Below are 20245 nucleotides of genomic sequence, written 5' to 3'. Positions count from 1 at the left end.
TTTACTTCTAATTAATTGCATTAAGTGGGGAAACACATTAATATTGATTCTTTGAAATCTGTTGAGACTTGCTTTGTGGCTTAGTACTTGGTCAATTTTTATATTATATGTTCCAAATGTGTCATCACTAACCATTGGGTAGAGAATTCTATGTATGCCCAGTAACTCAAGCTGGTTAATTGTATTGTTCAAATTTTTTGTCTTTTCTTTTTTTTTTGTCTCCTTGATCTAACAATAATAGAGAGAGGTGTGTTGACATCTCCCACTGTAATGGTGTCAATTTTTCCCTGAGTTCTATTAATTCATATGGTTTATATATTTTGAACCTATTTTTATTAAGTTTAATTTATTGGATTTATAATAATGAAATCTTCTTAGTAAATTAAACTTATCAGTATTTAATCTCATTCTCCAGCCATAATAATGTTTTTTCCTAAAGTCTATTTTGTCTGTTAGTAACAGCTACCCCAGCTTTGCTTCAAACATTTCCATGTCCTTGTATTTTAGGTATATCTCTTGCAAACATGGTGGAATTATGTGGTATCCAACTTCCAAGAAAGCTCTCCAGTGAGTCTTGTCTCCCAGCATTCACACCCTTGTGTAGTCTGACGCTGAATAGGGCCGACCTGTGTAGCCAATGGGATACTGCGGGAATAACGGTTGGATTCCTGAAGCCAGGTCATAAAAGGCGCTGTGTCTCTCGTTTTGCTCCCTCTTGCATCACTTGCTCTGGGGGGAGCCAGTTGGCAGGTCATGCGGACATTCAAGCAGCACTATGGGGAGGTCCACGCAGCAAGGAACTGAGGCCTCCTGCCAACAAACAGCACCGACTGGAGGTGGGTCCTCCAGCCCGAGTCATGCTAGGCCTTCAGACAACTGGGGCCCCAGCTAACCTGGGAGGGACCCTGAACTTGAACCACTGAGGGAAGCTAATCAAATGCAGAGGATTATTTTTCAGTTTCTGCAAAGAAATATGATCTCGCATTTTTCTTGAAACTTGCAGCTCTCTTGCTGTGTCTTATTTTTCCAATTTGATAGAGAAGTGGCTACAAAGAAATGCTTCCATACTCTAAAAAAATGACAAAGTAAGTGGGGTCATAAACGGTAACCGGTTTGGACCTCACTGTTGGAGACACACTGGGGTGTGTAAAGGACTAGCAAGTTGGAGGGAACGTGCCCATCCGGGGGGCGGGGGCAGACCCTCATCTCCACCTGATTGTTTACTCTTGGGGATGGGGCCCGGTGATGTAGGATCTGGCGGGCTTCCAAGCAAAGCCAAAAAATCTACTCTTTAATGTATAAGATCCTGAGTTTTTAATATTGGCTCAAATTTAAAAAGATAGACAAAAATTAAACACACACGCACACACCACACAAGCACGCACATCTGGCTACTTTGAAGAAGAGGCAGCCAGAGCATTTTAGTCACTTCCTCCAGGGAGAGTTTCTGACCTTCAGGACTCTGATGCAGAGGCTTCCTTCATGTCTGAGATTGTATCATGAAGTATATACAGCTGGTAATTCAAATCAAGCGTGCAGTTACATCCCACTGTTTGCTTGGTACAAGGGCAGTATCTTAAATGTCTGTGGCTTTCTTCTTCAAGCAAGAGGCTCCGTCCTTGGTGAATGACCTGAGGGTGTAAGCTTGCCCGAGGCCCGTAGCTGAGAACGCATTCTGTTTTCTGTGCAAGTTACAGCAGATAATTCAGTTCTGCACAGAGAGACCAAATATTTAGGACAACAGAAGAATTTGTCCTGGAGTATTGGCGGAAGAAGAACAAGATAAGTGTTTTCTTTTCCTAAATCAATGAACAATTTGTAGTATGGGAGAGGCCATTTTAAATAGATAACAATCTTTGTGTTTCAGGAAGGCACAGAGATAAGGAAAAGTTCTCATGGTTCTTGAATGTTCAGGCAAAAGTCTCCTATGGGGGATGTAGCCCGGTCTACAGAGGCACTTTCTGCATTTCAAAACAGATGCATGCGACTGTGGACTGACTGAATTAAAAGTAGGGATTGCTTGGTCCAACTCACATCACCCCAAAGCCTTTCCCCACCAACGCAGTCTGAGCTAAAAGGATTCTGCTGTGTTTCAGAGTAAACCAGGACGCGCTCGGCCAGAGTTTCTGGGGCCTCCAGTTCTGCCAAGACGCAGATTGGGAGAGCCCTAGAGGAGGTGTCCTTCCCTAAAGTCCCTCCCGCTGTGAGACCTGAGGCCTCCACTTTGGGCTGAGCCATAGGAAGACTCAGCTTGGACTGGATTGGGGGGCAGTGGTAGCAGAGAGCACTGGGCCAGGAGTCAGAGGACTCCCCGGCTGGGTGGCCCCTGGTGAGTCACTTTACTGAGCATTTCCTTCTTCATCTGCAAATTAGGGAACAGTACCACCTGCTCTTGCTATCTCATGGTGGTGGTGTAAGGCTCTGATGGCGTCACGCCTGGGAGATTGCCTTGAAAACTGAAAAGCACCGCGGAAAGGAGTCACATTTCGTCTGACACCTCCCTGCCTCTCCAGTCCTATTGTCCCTGTGCTTCCGCCTGTGTTTCTTCCGTGTTCCAGCCACATAGACTGTCTATCAGTTTGTTGGTGGGTGGCTCCCTTCTGCCACTGGGCCTTTGCACGTGCTATTCCCATAGCCTGAAGGGCTCCTCCATCCTTTACTTGGTTTTACTCTTCCTCATCACGTGGAACTCAGTTCAGCTGCACCTCTTAGGGAGACCTTCTCTGACCACAGCCCCCCACCCCTCAGTTTAGGTCGGGATCCTCTGCGACACGCACGCTCCCCTAGCACCATGTATCTTACTCTCACCACTGTCCGCAGTCACAATTGTTTGGATTTATGTCAGTCCTCATCAACAGACAGTAAGCTCCATGTGGGCAGATAATGATGCGTTTTTACTCACATTTTTCTCCCCAGAGCCTAGCCCTGACAACAAATAAATACTAGCAATTGCAGAGTAGGTCCAGGAGTTAGGTGGCAGGGATTCTGAATTCAGGGGCTGGGTTAGGGTCCTCAGAACTAGGAAATCCAGTGAGACAGGTCTCCTCTCTGAATTAGCTCAATGTTTGCACCTTTTCTTTTCCTCCCTTTAAGACAAGCTGTGCCGCACTGTGTGATGCCGTGCTGATGCCTGTATATATGGTGTATCTCCAGTTACAGCCGCTAATTCTTAGTGGCAAGCGGGGATGCCTCCCCGTCCGTCGGGAGAGGCAAATGGCTCCGGGCCTGGAGACCAGCAGCCAGAGAGCAAAGCGGGCGTCGGAGCAAGGTGCAAGTGATGTGTTGGTAGATGCTGCTCTGTCTGGAACGTAGCTTGGGAGACTTGAATTATTAATAAAAATTCTAGGAAACCCATCAGCTTTTCAGGAACCTTTATCCCATTAAGGGAAAATAAATTCCAAGTGTGCTTTCAAACACTATTAATTTTTTTCTTTTTGAAAACTTTATATGGATGTATAATATAATATTCATAGGGAAAGTACACAGCCCATGAGCGTGCGGTTCAGAACATTTCCACAAGCTGAACACCCCTGGCGTTGCCAGCATGCAGGCTAAGAGACGGTGCGTTGCAGCACCCAGAACTCCCCTCACGCCCCCTTCCCACCGCCACCCCCCAGGCGGAACCGCTCTCCTGACTTCGAACAGCACGGGTCAGTTCTGCCGGTTCCAGTGTTCTCTGTAAATGCAGTGACACAGTAAACACCTTTCTCGAGTCTGGCTTTTTCCACTTGACGTTACAGGTGAGATTTATTCATACTGTTGCATGTGGAGAGCAACACCTCACCCTCAGTGCCATGCAATAAGCTAATGGTGAACATACTACGATTTATTTACCCATTCTACTGTTGAAGGACATTTGGGTGGTTCCCAGGTTTTGGTTATTGCCATTAGAAGCACCACTAAATTTGGTTTATCTTAAAGAGGTATTAAAAAGTAAATCAAGCTTTTTTTCCTTTCTTTCTTTTGTTGTTTAAGATTTTTTTCCCAGGGAAGCTAGAAGCCAGCTGGGTCTAGAAAGAGCCCATCTTTTTTCCTTAGAATTCACAAGCAGCCTCTCCCTCCTTCTCTCACCTGTGACCTTCCCTTGTAGAGCCGAGTTCTGGAAAACTTTCAGTTTTAATTCCCCCCCCCCCGACTCTTTGTCTGTACATTAAAAAAGTAAACATTTAACTACATTAAGTACTCTTACAAGCACATTGTGAAAAAATTGGAATATACAAGAAATTTAAATGAGAACACGACAGTCTCCTGCCCTGTAGAGATGACAGTGCAAATATGTTAGCATCTGTCTTTCCAGGGTTTTCTTCTAGATGTATTTTACACAGTTGAGATCGTGCTGTGTAGACACATTCACATCTCTTTTCACTTAAGATCATATAACAGCAATTTCCTCATGTCGCTAAGAGCTGTTCTGCAACGTTGTTTTTCACGGCTACGTGCTAATCCGTCCCGTGTGTGCCAAAAGTTATTTCACTAATCTCTTAAACGGGCACATTTAAGATGCTTACGCTTTTGTTTCGACAGTTAGAAACAATGCTGCAATCTCTGTCTTGTGTGTAGGTCTTTGTCCTACTTGAAGGACGATTTCCTTAAGATAGATTCCTAGAGGTGGAATTTACTGGCTCGAGAGTGTGCATGCTTTAAAGGAGTGTAGGCCATTACATGCTGCCAAGTCGCTTTACAAAAAGGTGCTGTTTTTATACTTCCTTCAGCTTTCAGAACCGAGCTAGTGGGAGAACGCATTTCACTGCCTCTTCACACACTTTGAATATTGTTTAATATGGAGCATCTTCATATTGCTTGGTTTGAGGTATCTAAAAATTTCTCTTATGATTTATTTTTAATAAATAACCCATGAGTTATTTAGACATGACTTTTAAAGTTTCCAAATGTGTGGGGATTTTTTTAATCTTTTAAATTGGCTTTTCAATTTAATTGTATTATGATGAGAGATTATGGTGTGTATGTTACCTATTCTTTGAAATGTGTTGAGAATTGTTTTATGTTGGGAAATGTGCATAATCAATTTTTGTAAATGTTAGGGGCAAATAAGCATCCCAGTTTGTTAGGCACAGAAGGTTTTGATGAAGGACTAAAAGTACTAAAGTCAGGAAAGTTCTGGGCAGACTGGGATGAGTTGGTTACCTTATGTGCACCTAAACATAATGTGGATTCTCTGATTGTTGAGTAAAGAGTTCTAAATACACACATGAGATCAAGCTAATTTATTGGTTTTTTTTGTTTTTTGTTTTTTGTTTCTGAGACAGAGTCTCGCTCTGTTGCCCCGTCTAGAGTGCTGTGGCGTCAGCCTAGCTCACAGCAACCTCAAGCTCCTGGGCTTAAGCGATCCTTCTGCCTCAGCCTCCCGAGTAGCTGGGACTACAGGCATGTACCACCATGCCCGGCTAATTTTTTCTATATATATTTTTAGTTGTCCATATAATTTCTTTCTATTTTTAGTGGAGACGGGGTCTCGCTCTTGCTCAGGCTGGTCTTGAACTCCTGACCTCGAGCAATCCTCCTGCCTCGGCCTCCCAGAGTGCTAGGATTGCAGGCATGAGCCACCGTGACTGGCCATCATTTATTGTTTTTAAAAAAAACAATTTTAGAGTAAAATTTTTACTTGGAGAAAACTATAGACTCACATGCAATTGTAAAAAACAATATAGAGAGATCCATTAGATCCTTTATACAGTTTCTCCCAATGGTAACATCTTGCAAAACTATAGTAGAATATCATAACCAGGAAATGTAGATGTCACCAGTTTTACTTGTACACATTTGTGTGTGTGTGTGTGTGTTTGTGTGTGTACTTTATTGCAGGTGTAGGTTTGTGTATCCACAACCACAGTCAAGATACGGCCGTCCCGACAAGACCATCCTGTTGCCCACTGATAACCATGACCACATCCCCCTCCTAGTCCCTCCCCATCCTCACCCTGGCAACTACTACTATGTTCCCCATTTCTATAGTTTCGTCATTTCAAGAATGTTATATACCGGGGCTCATACGGTACATGGCCTTTGGGGATTGGCTTTTTTTCACTCAGCATCATTCCCTGGGGATTCATCCAAGCTGTATGTCTCAGTAGTTTTTTTTTTTTTTTTTTATTGATGAGTGGCGTTTCATGGCATGGCTGTAACAGCTGTTTAACTCTTCGCACAATAAAGGACATTTGCGTTGCTTCTAGTTCTTGCTATTACAAATAAAGCTGTACGGGATTTAGTGTGAACCTAAGTTTCCATTTCTCTGCGATAAATGCCCAAAAGTACAATGACAGGGTTTAACAATTGTTTTTAAAGTATCTACATTTACTGATTTTTATCTGCTTGACCTATGGATAATTGAGAAAGACGTTGAAGTCCAGTGTTGATTTATAGATTTTGAAGCTATTTTGTAAGGTGCATACAAATGTGGATTGTTAGGCTTTTTGTCCGTAAAATTAGAACCCCAGGTCCTGCGAGGGTGGTCGTGGGCCAGGAATCGCACTGCGCTGCTAGGACCAGAAACTCCACCGTCGTTCGGGCCGAGCCCTCTCTGCCTATGGCAGCAATAATGTGGTGTCGTAGTTACCCGGAACATGAGAAGATTAGTCTGAAGTTGTGTCACTCTTTCGACACTGCGCTGCGGGACGCCGTCACCGTGTTGGCGGTTGTCAAGGAAGGAAGCAAGCAGGCTATTTTTGACCAAGATGTCTGTGTCTCTAGGAGAGTGGATGCGGAGCAGGACAGCTTCCCCTCAGCTAAGGGGCTGGTGTTACTCGCTGGGAGCCGGTAGTCTGGCCTGAGGAATACTGGTGTGTTTATTTACTTGGGGTGAACTGCTAAGAAAGTTCTCTTCCCTGAGAAGTTTACACAGGAGAAGAGATGCTACAAATACGTAAGGAAAAGGCAAACATGGGTCCTTCTTGAAAATCTTTTCTTCCCCAAGGTTCTCTTGCTTTCGTAGTAGTTGCTCCTTGGAGAACTCACTCCTCAAACAGGCAGAGGTCAACTCGTTCATTCCCCTGTCTCTGTGCCGCGTTGCCCCAAGGGCGCCCGACAGTCACACGTCCTTTCCTGTTTGCATCCTCCGATCTAGAGTCCTAAAGGCCTCATCCATGGCCCCCAGGGACCCCTCTTCCTTGAGCCTCAAAGCACCTACTGTCCCCTCAACAACAACTTAGCAAAGCCGCCTTGGGGCACCCTCCACGAGAGCAAGGCTGCATGGCTGGCGGTCTCTGCCTGTATATGTCTGCTGTTGCTGCGGTAACAGATTACCACCAACTTCATGCCCTAAAACAACACAAACTTGTCTTACAGCCCTCGGCATCAGACGTTCAAAATGGCTCAAAATTGAGGTGTCGGCAAAGCTGAGCTCCTTCCGCAGGTTCTAGGGGAGAATCCGCTCCTTGCCCTTTCCAGCTTGCAGAGGCTGCCGGCATCCCTTGGCTCGTGGCCCCACACCGCGACCTCTGCTCGTGTTGTCACATCTCCTTCCCTGGCTCTGGCCTTCCTGCTCCCCTCATAAAGACGCTTGTGACTTCGGTGGGGCCACCGGGGTAATCCAAGATCATCCCCCATCTCAACACCCTTAACCCGGCCACATCTGCGAAGTCCTTTCTGCCACGTAAGGCAGCAGTCACAGGTTTGGGGATGGAACGCAGACACCGTTGGCCATTATTCTATACCACAAAGGCGTTCATTATGTGGCCGGCTGTGTCTGTCTTCTCTTTTCAAGGCCCCGGCCCCCTCCAGGACTTGATGTCCCTCTCCCGGAGGGGTCCTTCAGCCACTGACTGGTGGCTTTCTCTTTCTCTGTCTGACCTCTCTACAGCCCTGGAGCTGCTGCCAGTGTCTCGCCCGGCGTCCACAGGATGCGCACAAGCCCCACCTTGGTCGGGTCCTTGAGGACTCGCGTCTTTCCGCTCTCTCTTGTCTTCTCTCCAGTGAGTCTCCTGTCTGGGCTGTAGCGACTGGCTCGTTTATTTACTTGTTGATTTAACATTCCTGCTTCTAAGCTTTTACGCCTTTCCTTTCAGCCGACATGCCCTTTGCCATCATTTCCACCTGTCAAAATCCTACTCAGCAAATGCATAGTAAAAGTGTAGACCATTATAATTTTTTGGGAGGGCTACTTGGCCTTATCATCAAAGGCCTTAAAATGTGGATGACAGCCGACCCCAAAACTCCACGTCGGAATTCCATGCTATAGAAATAATCCTGTGGGTTGTGCATTGGTACAGCTTCAAAGATGTTCGTTGTGGCATTGTTAATAAAAAGAAATAGTAGAACCAACCTGAATAAATATCCCGTAATATGGAACTGCTTACATAAATTGTGGAATATCCATAAATGAACTATTATACAGTGGACAAAAGCAACAAAATAAAAAAGTATAAATGAATTGAAAGATATTTATGATATGTTTGAAAATAAAAAAGATTACAAAACCCTCTGGAAAGGAAGATTTTATTTAAAATTTATAATGCATATACATTTTTTTAAAACGAAAAGTAATATGCTTAACTGTTGGTGGTTGTCTCTGTGTAGTGGGATTTTGGGTGATTTTTATTTTCTTATTTTTATTTGTGCATACTTTCTGTTTTCTTGCAATAATCTCATTACTTTTATAATAATGAAAAGTAACTAAGATTATTAAAAAAAAAATTCTAGCCACCCTACCCAGGCCAAATCAAATGTTCCCCTTCCTGAAGCCTTCCCTATCCACCATCCTGGATGAATTGAGTTCACTCTCCTCTAACCTTCTAGCACTGTTTGGCCAGGTCTTGATGCACCTCCTATGTTGTTATTAGTAGACTGCTAGGCGTAGGGCTCTACCTCTGTGGTGTAAGGGCCCAGGGCTCCCCTCTGCCCCAGGGACGCTCACCAGAGTGTGAGCACTCCGTCCCACACCACCCCTGCACTAGGAAGCTGGAGTGCCGGGCAGGGTGACCAGTGGCTGAGTGAGGGTCTGCCAGGGTTCCAGCTTGGAGCCAGGCGTGCTGATGTGGAGGTTCCCTTTTGCTATGGGTCCTGTGTCTGAGTCTGGTGAGGGCGCAGTCTGGGGAAGCAGTGTGCTTTCGAAATTCCATTCCTGTTCTCACAGAACTGGTGGTCTGATTAGAGAGATAAGACATCAGCACATGCCATGTTTATAAAAACATACAAAAATTGCCAAAAGATATCTTGTGAGTCCTCGCCAAATGAGTGGTATGAGGTCAGAGGAGGGAAGAGGTCACCACGGGTCACAGGAGAGTTGATGTGCTCTGGGCACTTGGAGCATCGGGCAGAGTTCGGGCTTCTAGACTATACACAAATGGAGCTCAGATGGTCTCACGTAGCTCAGCGCTGTCGGCTGATGGCTCTAGCTTTCATTTCAAATAGCAAACTTTTATATATAAAAAACTTTATGTAATCCCAGGGAAACCAGCAACTTCCATGGAAATATTCTCAGAGAAGTCTCTCTGGGTGATTTTCATATTTACTAATCGATCAACTGTATAACGTAAAATCACCAGGCTTAAACTGTCAAACGTACAACTTGATGGCTTGGCCTCTGACCTCCCACTTCCCTAAGAAAACGGTACTGGTGACGACAGCATGATTCTGGGCATGCTGAGTGGCGTGAGGGGCTGGAGAGCCCGTCACCAGCGCCTGTCCCCTCTGTGCCTCCCCGCAGCGGCTGCCCACTGCACAGCCAGGGTGAGTGTATGCAGCTCTCTTCCTAGCCGATCAGGAGTCCTTGGAGGACAGGATCCTAGCTGTATTCATCTCTGTTCCCCTGTATGTAGGGAAAATAATCTTAATATTCCAGCCAAGTGTGCTATACTCTGCTAAAATAGAAATTCAAGTGTAACTTAGTGCCAGAGTGTCATACCAGTTACAGCCACAGAAGGCCACTTGGGAATGTGACCTCCGTCTGACGGTCCTGCCCCCGGCAGGGCCATCCTGTGACTTGCCCTCTGCAATTTCCCTGACCACAGTGACAAGTGCTCTCTTTACGTCTGTGCTGATGAACTGGGGAGCAGCTGACAGCTTCCTCGGGTGTTGAGCAATTCTTTCTCTGGAGTGTCAGCCCTGCTGCTACATTTTAGTATTATATGCTCATGAATCCATGCTATTGTTATATTAGCAGAGCGTTCAGCAGGCGTTGATGGAGCACTTACCATGTGCCACGCCCCGTGCTTCCACTTTGGAAGACACAGAGACGAGTAAGGCACGGCCCTTGTTCTAGGAGAGCTCAGGCGAGAGGAGAGAAGACTTAAACAGGAAAATACAAGAAAAGATGGGAGCCTTGCTAGAGGCATCCAGAGGTGGTTCAAAGGCGGGAAAGTGGGGGATGAAGGGAAGGGGGAAGGAGGAAAGGCTGGTGCAGTTGCAAAAACATGGACTTTGCAATCAGACAAGTGGATTCAGACTCTGGCTGCCTTTCTGTTAGCAGTGTGACCCTATATAAGGAACTCAGCCAGTCTGAGCCTCAGTGTCCTCACCTGTAAAGGGAGAGAGATGCTCTATTTACCTCCAGTGGTTGTTAGAAGGTGTAAGTACATCAAATGGTGATGCCCAGAACATATGTCCGAGTCCTAACCCCCCGGAACCTGGCATCCTAGATTACCAGCTCATTCTAGGTTACTGCGCTTCAATAACAATGTCCTTCTAAGAGACACACAGAGAGGAGGCACAGAGGAGAGACACACAGGGACAAGAGGAGAAATCCAAGTGAAGACGGAGGCAGAGATTGGAGCGACGCAGCCACAAGCCAAGGAATGTCTGGAGCCACGGAAGCTGGGAGAGGCAAGGCAATTCTCCCCCCTAGAGCCTTTGGCAGGAGCATGGCCCTGCCGACACCTTGATTTCAGACTCCTTTTCTTCAAAACTGTGAGACACTAAAGTTGTGTCCTTGTAGGCTACTCCGTTTGTGGTTGTTACGGTACCCTGGGAAACGCATGCAGGAGGGTTAAGTGAAGTGATGCATAGGAAGCAGCTAGCAGAGTGCCTGGTCCTTGTTGTGTTCACCAAATGACAAGCCCTTTCTCTACAGGAGAGGGGGATGGGGGACAAATAGGAGAGAGGAGTAGGGGCAGAGGCAGGACATTCTGGATGGTGGAACATAGCGAGCTGAGCACAGGCGGTGTCTGGGCCACAAGCAGACATTCTGGGGTGTGCGGTGGGGGGTGGGGGATGTGCACACGGGGCGCAGGAGGAAGTTAAGTGCCTTGACTGACAGGCAGGCCCGGAGGAAGGAGAGCCCCACAGCAAGGGAAGGAGGCAGGCTGGAGGGGCTTCCCGCCTCTCCCCGAGGCTTCCTCCCGCAGTGTCTCTGCACTTCTGGTGGCTCCTGCTTGGCCTCCACTTCCTTGGTGCTCCTGGCAGAGCGGAAGCTGTGGCCTAGGGAGCCAGAGGCTGCAGGACCCAGAGGCCATGCCAGGAGGGAAGTCGCCAGACTGTTGGTCTGGAAAGGAGTCACATGGGCTCGGGAAGGAGGAAGCAGCAAGTGGGTAGAGTGAAGATCTGAGGTCCTTGACCTTGTGCACTGGGCACCCAGTAATTCCTGGATTCTTGTATCAACCTGACTATGAAGAAGGTTCGATTTAATTGACTTAAAGAAAATGAAGTGATAGACGTATCTTGCGAATGCAAGTTTGTGGACTGAGATTCATATTCCCCACAAGAGATTTGACGATAAATGTTTAAAACTTCTGTAATATCTTCGGAAGGCTATCCAAGAAGGTGGTGACAGTGCTGCCTCTGAGAAGGGAACTAGCCAGTAGGGTGACTACTGTCCCACCGTGCCGAGAACTGTCCCAGTTGTAGTCACGAACTCCCTTGGTCCAGGGCAAACTGGGACGGTGGATTATCCAACCGGGAGAAGGGACAGTTGAATTTCGCTGTGTGTATTTTTGCACACCTTGTGTTTTGTGCTTTTACCTTGCACCTGTGTTACCTAGTTCCCTAAAAAAAGAACATTAAACAATTCTCCAAACTCCTACACAACAAAAAACAAAGAAAAACAAGACCCCTCATAAACAAATATTAAAGGCTAATGAAAAACTCAGAAAAACATTCACATGTTAATAACAGAAAAAAGAGGGCCGGGCGCGGTGGCTCACGCCTGTAATCCTAGCACTCTGGGAGGCTGAGGTGGGTGGATTGTTTGAGCTCAGGAGTTCCCGACCAGCCTGAGCAAGAGTGAGACCCTGTCTCTACTAAAAAAATAGAACTAAATTAGCTGGACAACTAAAAATATATAGAAAAAAATTAGTTGGGCATGGTAGCACATGCCTGTAGTCCCAGTGACTTGGGAGGCTGAGGCAGGAGGATTGCTTGAACCCAGGAGTTTGAGGTTGCTGTGAGCTAGGCTGATGCCATGGCACTGTAGCCCGGGCAACAGAGCGAGACTCTGTCTCAAAAAAAAAAAAAAAAAAAAAAAAAGAGAGAGAGAAAAGAATAATCTTCCTCATCTTTAAAGAGCTTTTACAAACCAATAGGAAGAGGTAAACATCTCATTTGGAAACGAGCTAAAGATATGAACAAGAAATTCACAAAAGAAGAAATGCACGTGGACAATATTAGAAAGCGTTGCCCTGACAATCAAAGGGATGAATGTTAAAACAATAGTCTCACAACACTTTTTGCCAGTTACATTACCAAATATGGAATAAAAAATAATGAAATGCCATGGAAGGGCAAATTGGTATAATTCTTGGAAGAACGTATAAAAGTCTTAGCAATTGTTGTGCCCTTTGACCCAGTCATTTCTTTTACTTCTAGGAATTTGCTTTAAGGAAATCGGCTGTGCGTGTGAAGCTTTATGCACAGGATGTTGGTCGCCCAGCTATTTGTAAGGCAAAGCCAGCACTCCCAGGTCGCTTGGCGTCAAGGTTTTATCTTTGAAATTAAAATCTCAACCACATAGAAAACTAGAGAGGATGATATAAAAATACCCTTGTTCCAGCCAGTGTGGTCCCATCTTAACATTTTGCCCTATCTGCTTTGTACTTTTGAAATGATTAAATAAATAACATACATACAGAGAGATACAATCCCTTAGGTACCACGCTCCGGAGCCTATCTTCTTTCTTCCTTCCAAGAGGTAACCAGTGTCCCGAATATAGTGGTTATCACACCATGCATATTTACTTTTACTGCAATTAATATATTTATAAGCAATAATACATCATTTTATTTTACATGGTCTTTAACTTTACATAAATGGTATCATGCTGTACGTATCCTCTGATACTTGCTTTTATTTTTTGCTTACCATTATTTTGGGGATTTTCTTCATGTTGGTACACTTAGCCTAAATTACTTTTTACTGCTGTCTGGTATTTCGTAGGATGAATGTACAATGATTTATTTATCCTTCTGCTGAAGTATATTTAGGTCGGTTGTTTTCACATCTTCGTGACCACAGATACCACTGCGGTAAACATTCTGTGCATGTTGGTTTGTGCACGTACATGAAGGTTTCTCTAGGGAATTTGCCCAGGATGCAGTTGGAGGGTATGCGGATGAGCATCTGCAAATTTAATGCAGGGTGTCCCAAACGTTGCCATACGTAGGGAAAATGGGAAATTGTAGCTAAATGTAACTTTATTTATAAAATATTCATTACAAAATTTCTGCTTTGTATGGAGACTTTTGGAACACCTGTAGATGTTTCTACATTTTCTCCAAAGTAATAACCATTCATCCTCCTAACAGCAGCGCATAGGAATTACAGGAGCCCCATATCCTTGCCATTTGGGAGAGTGGATAACTAATTGTGGTTTTACTTTAGATTTCCTTGATGACCTGTGGGGTTGGGTGGTTTTTCATGTGTTTGCTGGCCAATTTGGTTTCTTTCTTCTCTGTGAAATACCTTTCTATATCACTATCTGTTGCCACTGGGTTGTTTGCCCATTTGCTATAGACAATTCTAAATTTGAAATTGCCTTAACTATTCTTGATCTTTTGCTTTCCATACGGATTTTAGGAATAGCTTGTCTAAGTTCATGAAAACACGATTAGATTTTGATTGGAATTGCATTTCATTTATGAATTGATTTGAGAATATTTGGCATTTTTATAATACTGTGACTTAGTAAGGATGAACATAGTGTGTCTCATCAGTGGGTTTTCTTTTGTATCTTGCAACAAAATTTATAATTTTCTGCATAATATTATTGTATAGACTTTATTCTTAAGTGCCTCCACTATTGTTGTTTTACTAATAGTATCTCTTTAAAGATTACATTTTATGATTATATATGAACATAATGGATTTTTGAAAGAACCTTGTTGTAGCAAACTGCTAAACTTTTAACTAGGTTCTCTTATGTAGATTCTCTTGAATTTTTCTATGCAAACATTCATATCTTCAAATAGTAACTATTTGCTTTTCCCTTTCCAAGTCATGTATCTTATATTTCCTCTTCTCTTATTGTGCTGGCCTGGGCTTCTGATCCAATGTTGACCAGCAGTGACGATATCGGCATCCTTGTCTTGTTCTGGTTTCTAAAGGGAAAGTGGCTTGCATTTTACTATAAGTGTGAAGTGTGCTCTGTTTCGCAGGCTAAGGACGATCCCTTGTTTATGTAGGTTACTAAGGTGTTTTTGTTTAATTGTTTTCCCTAAATGCATGTTGTTGACTTTTATAAAACCGAAAACTTTTCTGCTTTGCTTTATAATTCAATCATTTTTTCTTTATAAATTTTAAGCTTATATTATTAAATGCACATAAATCTATAATTATATCTTCCTAGTACATTGATCACATTACTTTTTATCCTCTTTATTGCTAATGATGACTTTTACCATAAGTCCGTTTTGTCTGACAGTGATACGATAAGTTTTCCCTTGGTCATCATTTGCGGTTTCCTTTCTTTGCCTTGCAGTCTTTATATTTTAGGCCTGGCTCTTGAACATTGCTGAATTGTGTGTCTTTTTTATCAAAATCCAATTTCGTAATATGTCTTTTTACTGTTGATTATTGATCTATTTAGATTTTTTTGTACTGTCCTATTTTATATTGCTTGTCCCACTTTTTCTGTTTTTCTTCTAGATCAGTCTAGTTTTCTTTATTTCCTGTTTTTCTTCCCCAGGGGTTTGGAAAACATACATTCAATTCTACTCTTTTAGTAGCCCTCCTTAAAATTTCACTATGCAGACTAGCCTTAGCGAGTCTAAAGTCATGATTACCTCTTTCTTTCTTCTGAGCAATGTGACGGCCTTATTACACCTTTGGTCCCATCTTAGTGCTGTTGCTGTCTGGTATTTTGGTTCCATCTTATTTTTTTAACTCTCCAATTTATGATTATTATTGTTTTTGTTTTATATAGCACTGCCTGCTAATATTTCCTCCCATATTTACCAATTTCTTTGTTTACCTTTTCTTCTAGCATCTTTTTTTGGGGTTTAACTTCCTTCTTCCTGAAGCACCTTCTTTAGTAGTTCTTTCAGAAAGGACTGTCAGTGTTAAACCCACTGTTTGTTTTTCTGAGGGAAAAATATCTCTGTGTTCTCCTAACTCTGAATGATGTTTTAACTAGGTAGACCAGATGCCACAGTCCCCCTCCCACAGGCCTCTGACCTCAACTCCTCACGTGTTTCTTCTAGACTGCCAGTGTCTGCTCCTCTGTGCCCAAGGGCCAGACATGTTGAGGAGTTAATGCTCCCAGGAGCAGCCTGACAATAACTGAGGGAAGGAGTAGGTGCAGGAACAGGCCCGCTCTCTGGCCCACAGCGGGAGAATTCACTTTCCCCAGACTTTCCTCACAGGACTGAGCTTCAGTTGCCCACTTGGTGGCTGGCTTAACAAACATCTTTCATTGGCTGTTTCTCTTCCCCATATCACATTCCCACTTCCCTGCCGGTGTTTCCTGCCCTCCCAAATACATTATCTGCGCTAAAGCACTCGGTCGGCTTCTGGGGACATCAAACTGAGACATTGTGTGTGGGATTCTGCCCTGGTGCACGTTTTCTCCCAGCACTTGTCTTTGTATCTTCTAATTCTATCGTGTTTCTTAGCACTTCCCTCACGTTTTCATCTCTATTTCTTTGGGTAATTTCCTCAGATTTATTTTCCAGCAAAATTTGCTTTGGAAATATCTGGTGTTTTTATTTGAATTTTTCAATTAATTTAGTATATATTTTCATTTCTAAAAGTTCTTTTTCAATTCTTTTCTCATTATGCTCTTTTAAAAATGTTTCCAATTTCTACTTTTTAGTCTATTATAGTTTTCAACACTCATTTATTTTTCATCTCTCTCTGATCATTGTATGAGATGAAGTTCTTAGGAATCTAATGCTGCTTTTGGTTGTGACTGCTTATTCTTGCTCATGGTAGATTGTTTCCTCGAGTGTTTTAAAATTTACAACTTTGAATTCCTCCTCAAGAAAGCTTTATTTGTGAGTTTCATATCTGCCCTGGAAGAAGATCACACATGACGTTTTTGGTAGATTTGTGCTTGTTTCTGCCAGAAACCCCAGCTACTGAGACTAATACCTGTGTCAGTTTCTTAGCTTGGGAGCTCTTGGACCATGTGGTGATGTAAATTTGAACCTCAGACTTGCATGAGTGCAGGCCCAGGGCTACACATTCTAAAGAAAGACTTAATTTTCCCACCTCCAAAATAGATGGAGACAGACAAGCTTCTGTATCTTCTATGTTGGTGATTGGAAGATGTTTCCCTTCAAGGCTTCAGCTTTATGCAGGGCTCAGTTCTGGCACCCTCCCGGGTCAGGGCACAGCCTGCTGTCCTGTCCTGGCCACGTTGGGCCTTAAGCCTGGAGGGTGCCCGGCTGGCTGACCCCACGGGCCTGCACCACCTCGTGCTCATTTGGTTCTTCTTCCTCGTGGACCCTTGGAGATAGTCTGAGGCTCAGCTGTGCCTTTAAAGAACATTTATTATATTTAACACAACATTTCAAGATATTTTGTAACAGTAAGATTTTCAGGTTCTTTAATTTTTAAAAAAGCTGAAAATGGGAATCCTTTAGTGCCTCTTCTACTATATCATACTAATTCTGCCTCGTGCCTTTTTTCTTCCTCGGGAGTGTTCATCTTCCCCTCCTGGGGTGGCACAGGGAGTGGTGGCTGTGAGGTATGTGTGTAGGGCAGAGGTTGGGGACATCGTGGTTTCTCGAAGTCTGAGGGCAGGTGGTGTCATGGAGGAGGGGGAGGTGGGATTCCACACCTCAGGATGGCTCAGGCTGCTTGTCCTAGTGCCCGGAATCCCACCATGAGAGAGCCACTTCCCCCACCCCGCCCATTTCCTCAGCCACCCCTTTTAGCAGGAATTAGTTTAGCAGATAATGTTGAGAATTAGGCTTTGGGAATGGGAGGCTGGGAAGAAGGATTGTGGTGTGTGTGTGTGTGTGTGTGTGTGTGTGTGTGTGTAAGGTTAGGGGAGGACTTAGGGTACCAGAAATGGGGTGGGAGGGTCTTTGAGAATTCGAATTATCAGAATCTAATAATAATAGAAGTACTGGAATCAAACCCGCCCCCCTCATCGTTTTACAAAGGCCTGCACGTGTGGCTAGGACCTTCATCTTTAACCTGTCCGTTAAACTGTGGCCAGGACCCAGACTGATTGTTTTTGTCAGGGGCCACGACCGGATCGCTCATACCAGGGTGCATAGGCAGCGTCAGTGCTCTCTTGCCTCCAAACGTGGCAGCTAAATTGGCTCAGGCTGAGGTGTTTTTCCCAAAGTTCCTGGAGTCCAGCCCTGGAAGCCAGATCAGGAAGCTCTGTTGATCCAGTCTGATTCGTGCCTGGCCTGGATCAGCTTTCCCTGGGACAGCCAGCATTCCTGGTCATCCCCTGTCTGTGTGGGGCACTCGGGGAGGACCAGGGACCCAGTGTGAGGATGCAGGAGAGCGGGGTGTTTGGCGGAGGGCAAGGCCGTTCATTAAGGCAGCTGCCAGGAGGTCTCCCTCCAAACTGTTCAAAGCCTTATCAGCTTGGAGGTATTCCCAATAGCATTTCCTTTCATTGTTTCCTTTTGGTAATTAGGGGAAGGCCAATGGCAGCTCACGGCTATTGTGGTGGGGAAGGGAGGGAGGTTGATGGACGTCACGACTTGGGCTTTATCTCCCCCAGCTGTGGGGACTCTGCAGCCCCTGGGCCACTTACAGCAGGCCAGTCCGGAGCTGTAGCAGGCCTGATTCAGCCTCGGCAGCTGCTGGGAGCATGGCCTAGGTGTGGCCACACCTCGGGCAGTGGCTGAGTTTCCTAAGGGACCTTGGAGATACCTGCAGCCCCATTTGCAGGGGAAGGTACGGTGATTTGGAAAGAGAGCTGGCTCACTCGTGGGAGGACGATGCAGGACTGATCCCTCCCCTGGGGAGCTGGGCTTCTCCATCCCTGGACCAGAAGGGCTTTGTTTGGAGGGGTGACTCTACTCAGCCAGGGACAATCCTACTGCCCCCTCCTCCACTTGCACCTGGGGTCCTGTGACTGCTTTTCTTCATGCAGGGGGTTGTACTGCGTGGTAGTGCTTGATGCCAGGGAGTTGGAACGAACTTTGCCGTCACCGCTGGGAAACTTCTGGGAGCACCTAAAGCACCTGTGTGTTGGGAGTGGGAGAGGGACACCTGCTCTGAGACTGAGACTTGGCCATAGGTGATAGCGAAGTGTTACTTCCACACATATATAATAGATTGCGTGTATCTCTCCTTTGTTTGGCTGGATGGGGCATTAGGTAGGAAAGAAGTCACCCCCAGTGAATCTCAGGTGACAGATTAAGCACTTCATTTAACAAACTTTTCCAGAAGAGAGGGGCTGTGGCAGGGGCTCTAAGGGACTTGGAGTGTTCTCTGCAGCCGGGATCAATTGTTCTTCTCTGGGAGGTGGGTGCACAGTGGGGAATCTTGCCAGGGCCCCAGGGTGCTGGGCTCCTGTCCATTTAGCAGGTCAACTCAGCAAACATTTACTGGGCATCTCCTGGGTGCTGGGCACTGTGTCAGGGGCTGGGGATAGAGATGAGGTAGAGACCCCCGATCTGGGGGCTCTCAGGGTACAGGGCAGCGGACCAAGAAGCAAATAGTCGGTCGGGGGTTCCTGAGCATTCTATAAGTCTGGGTGCCCGTGGAAGGAACACAAGTGAAAGACAGTTTCTACTCACCCGGTCGCTGCCAAATGTGGAAGGATGCGGGGGCAGGAAGGAACGCCGCTGCAGGAGGGCAGGGGCTGCAGGAGGGCAGGGACCTGAGAGAGGAGCAGCAGGAGAAGGCAGGGCTTTCCTCCTCCATCCTGGCCTGGGGCTGTGCTCTGGGGAAGGATGCCCCGGGCTCCTGGCTCACAGCCATTGTTACTCTTGGGCCTGGCACCGGCCAGGGATTTTTTTGGGGGGTGGCTAGAAGCCCATGTTCAAAGGGGAGATGGGGGTCAGTGAAGATCCATCTTTTCTCCTGCTTTAAAGGCGAGTTTCCCCCCACTTCATGCACTGACGGTGGCACATACCAGCGGCCATCTCCCTGCGTGGTGATAACCATCATCTCTCTGGCTTCTCTGCAGATGGTTCCTGCCAGGCTTGCGAGGGTGCTGCTTGCTCTGGCGCTCACTTTGCCAGGTAGGTGCCAAAGGGCTTCCATTCCTTCCTCCTGCCCCAGGGCCAATGGGAGTAACCCCATTCCAGGAATGAGCAGGTGTGTCTGGAGTCGCCTGTGTGCCCAGCCCCATGCTAGGCTCATGCTGGCTGCCTCCTGTGAAGGGTCTGCAGAGCCCCCTGCCCCTGACTTGTGTTCCCAGAAAGCAGGTGCCTGCAAAAGCCTTCCTCTATTGGGAAATTAAGAAGCACAAGAGTGGCAAAGAATTGTCCTATATGATGGGGACACAGGTGGGGAAGAAGGAATCCAAGACCTGGATAGATTATTAGTTTTAGGAAGGATTGTAGAGGTCATCTAGTTGAACCTACCATGGTACAAATGAAGAGACTGAGGGTCAAGGAGGAGAAATGACTGCTCCAAATTCTCACAGAGCCAAGATCGGAGCTCAGTTCTCCTCGGGCCCAGACCAGCACTCTTTCCACTGCCCCGCACTGTACTGCCTTCCTTCCCTCACTGAGATTCTGAGTCTGTGCATAGCAGAAGGGGCCTTTTGACCTTGAACTGTCTCCATTTAGACCCAGTAGGTCAACAGCACTCAGCCTGCTGCTCACAGGTTAGTCTGGGAAGAAGTATACATTTGTCACACTCTCTGCGTCTTCCTACCAGGTGGGTCTTGTGCCAGGGAACCCAGAACACTTAGAGATTTACCGCTGTGGTTCCCCACCTGAC

General features: G+C 45.7%; 1 protein-coding gene across 1 annotated transcript in view; it reads left to right on the top strand.

Moving 5' to 3' along the window:
• The first annotated feature begins 18116 nt into the window (after positions 1-18116).
• Positions 18117-20245, top strand: part of VWF (von Willebrand factor) — a 142723-nt gene continuing 140594 nt past the window's right edge. The window contains exons 1-2 of the mRNA XM_069491458.1: positions 18117-18244; positions 19485-19539. Coding sequence (XP_069347559.1) covers positions 19485-19539 — 55 coding nt within the window. The 5' untranslated portion in view covers positions 18117-18244. The remainder of the gene's footprint in view (positions 18245-19484; positions 19540-20245) is intronic.

This window comes from Eulemur rufifrons, chromosome 16 (genome assembly GCF_041146395.1).
Source record: "Eulemur rufifrons isolate Redbay chromosome 16, OSU_ERuf_1, whole genome shotgun sequence".
Classification (NCBI taxonomy): domain Eukaryota; kingdom Metazoa; phylum Chordata; class Mammalia; order Primates; family Lemuridae; genus Eulemur; species Eulemur rufifrons.
Note: the sequence above shows the minus strand (reverse complement) of the source record. Positions and strands in the feature narration are given on the sequence as shown.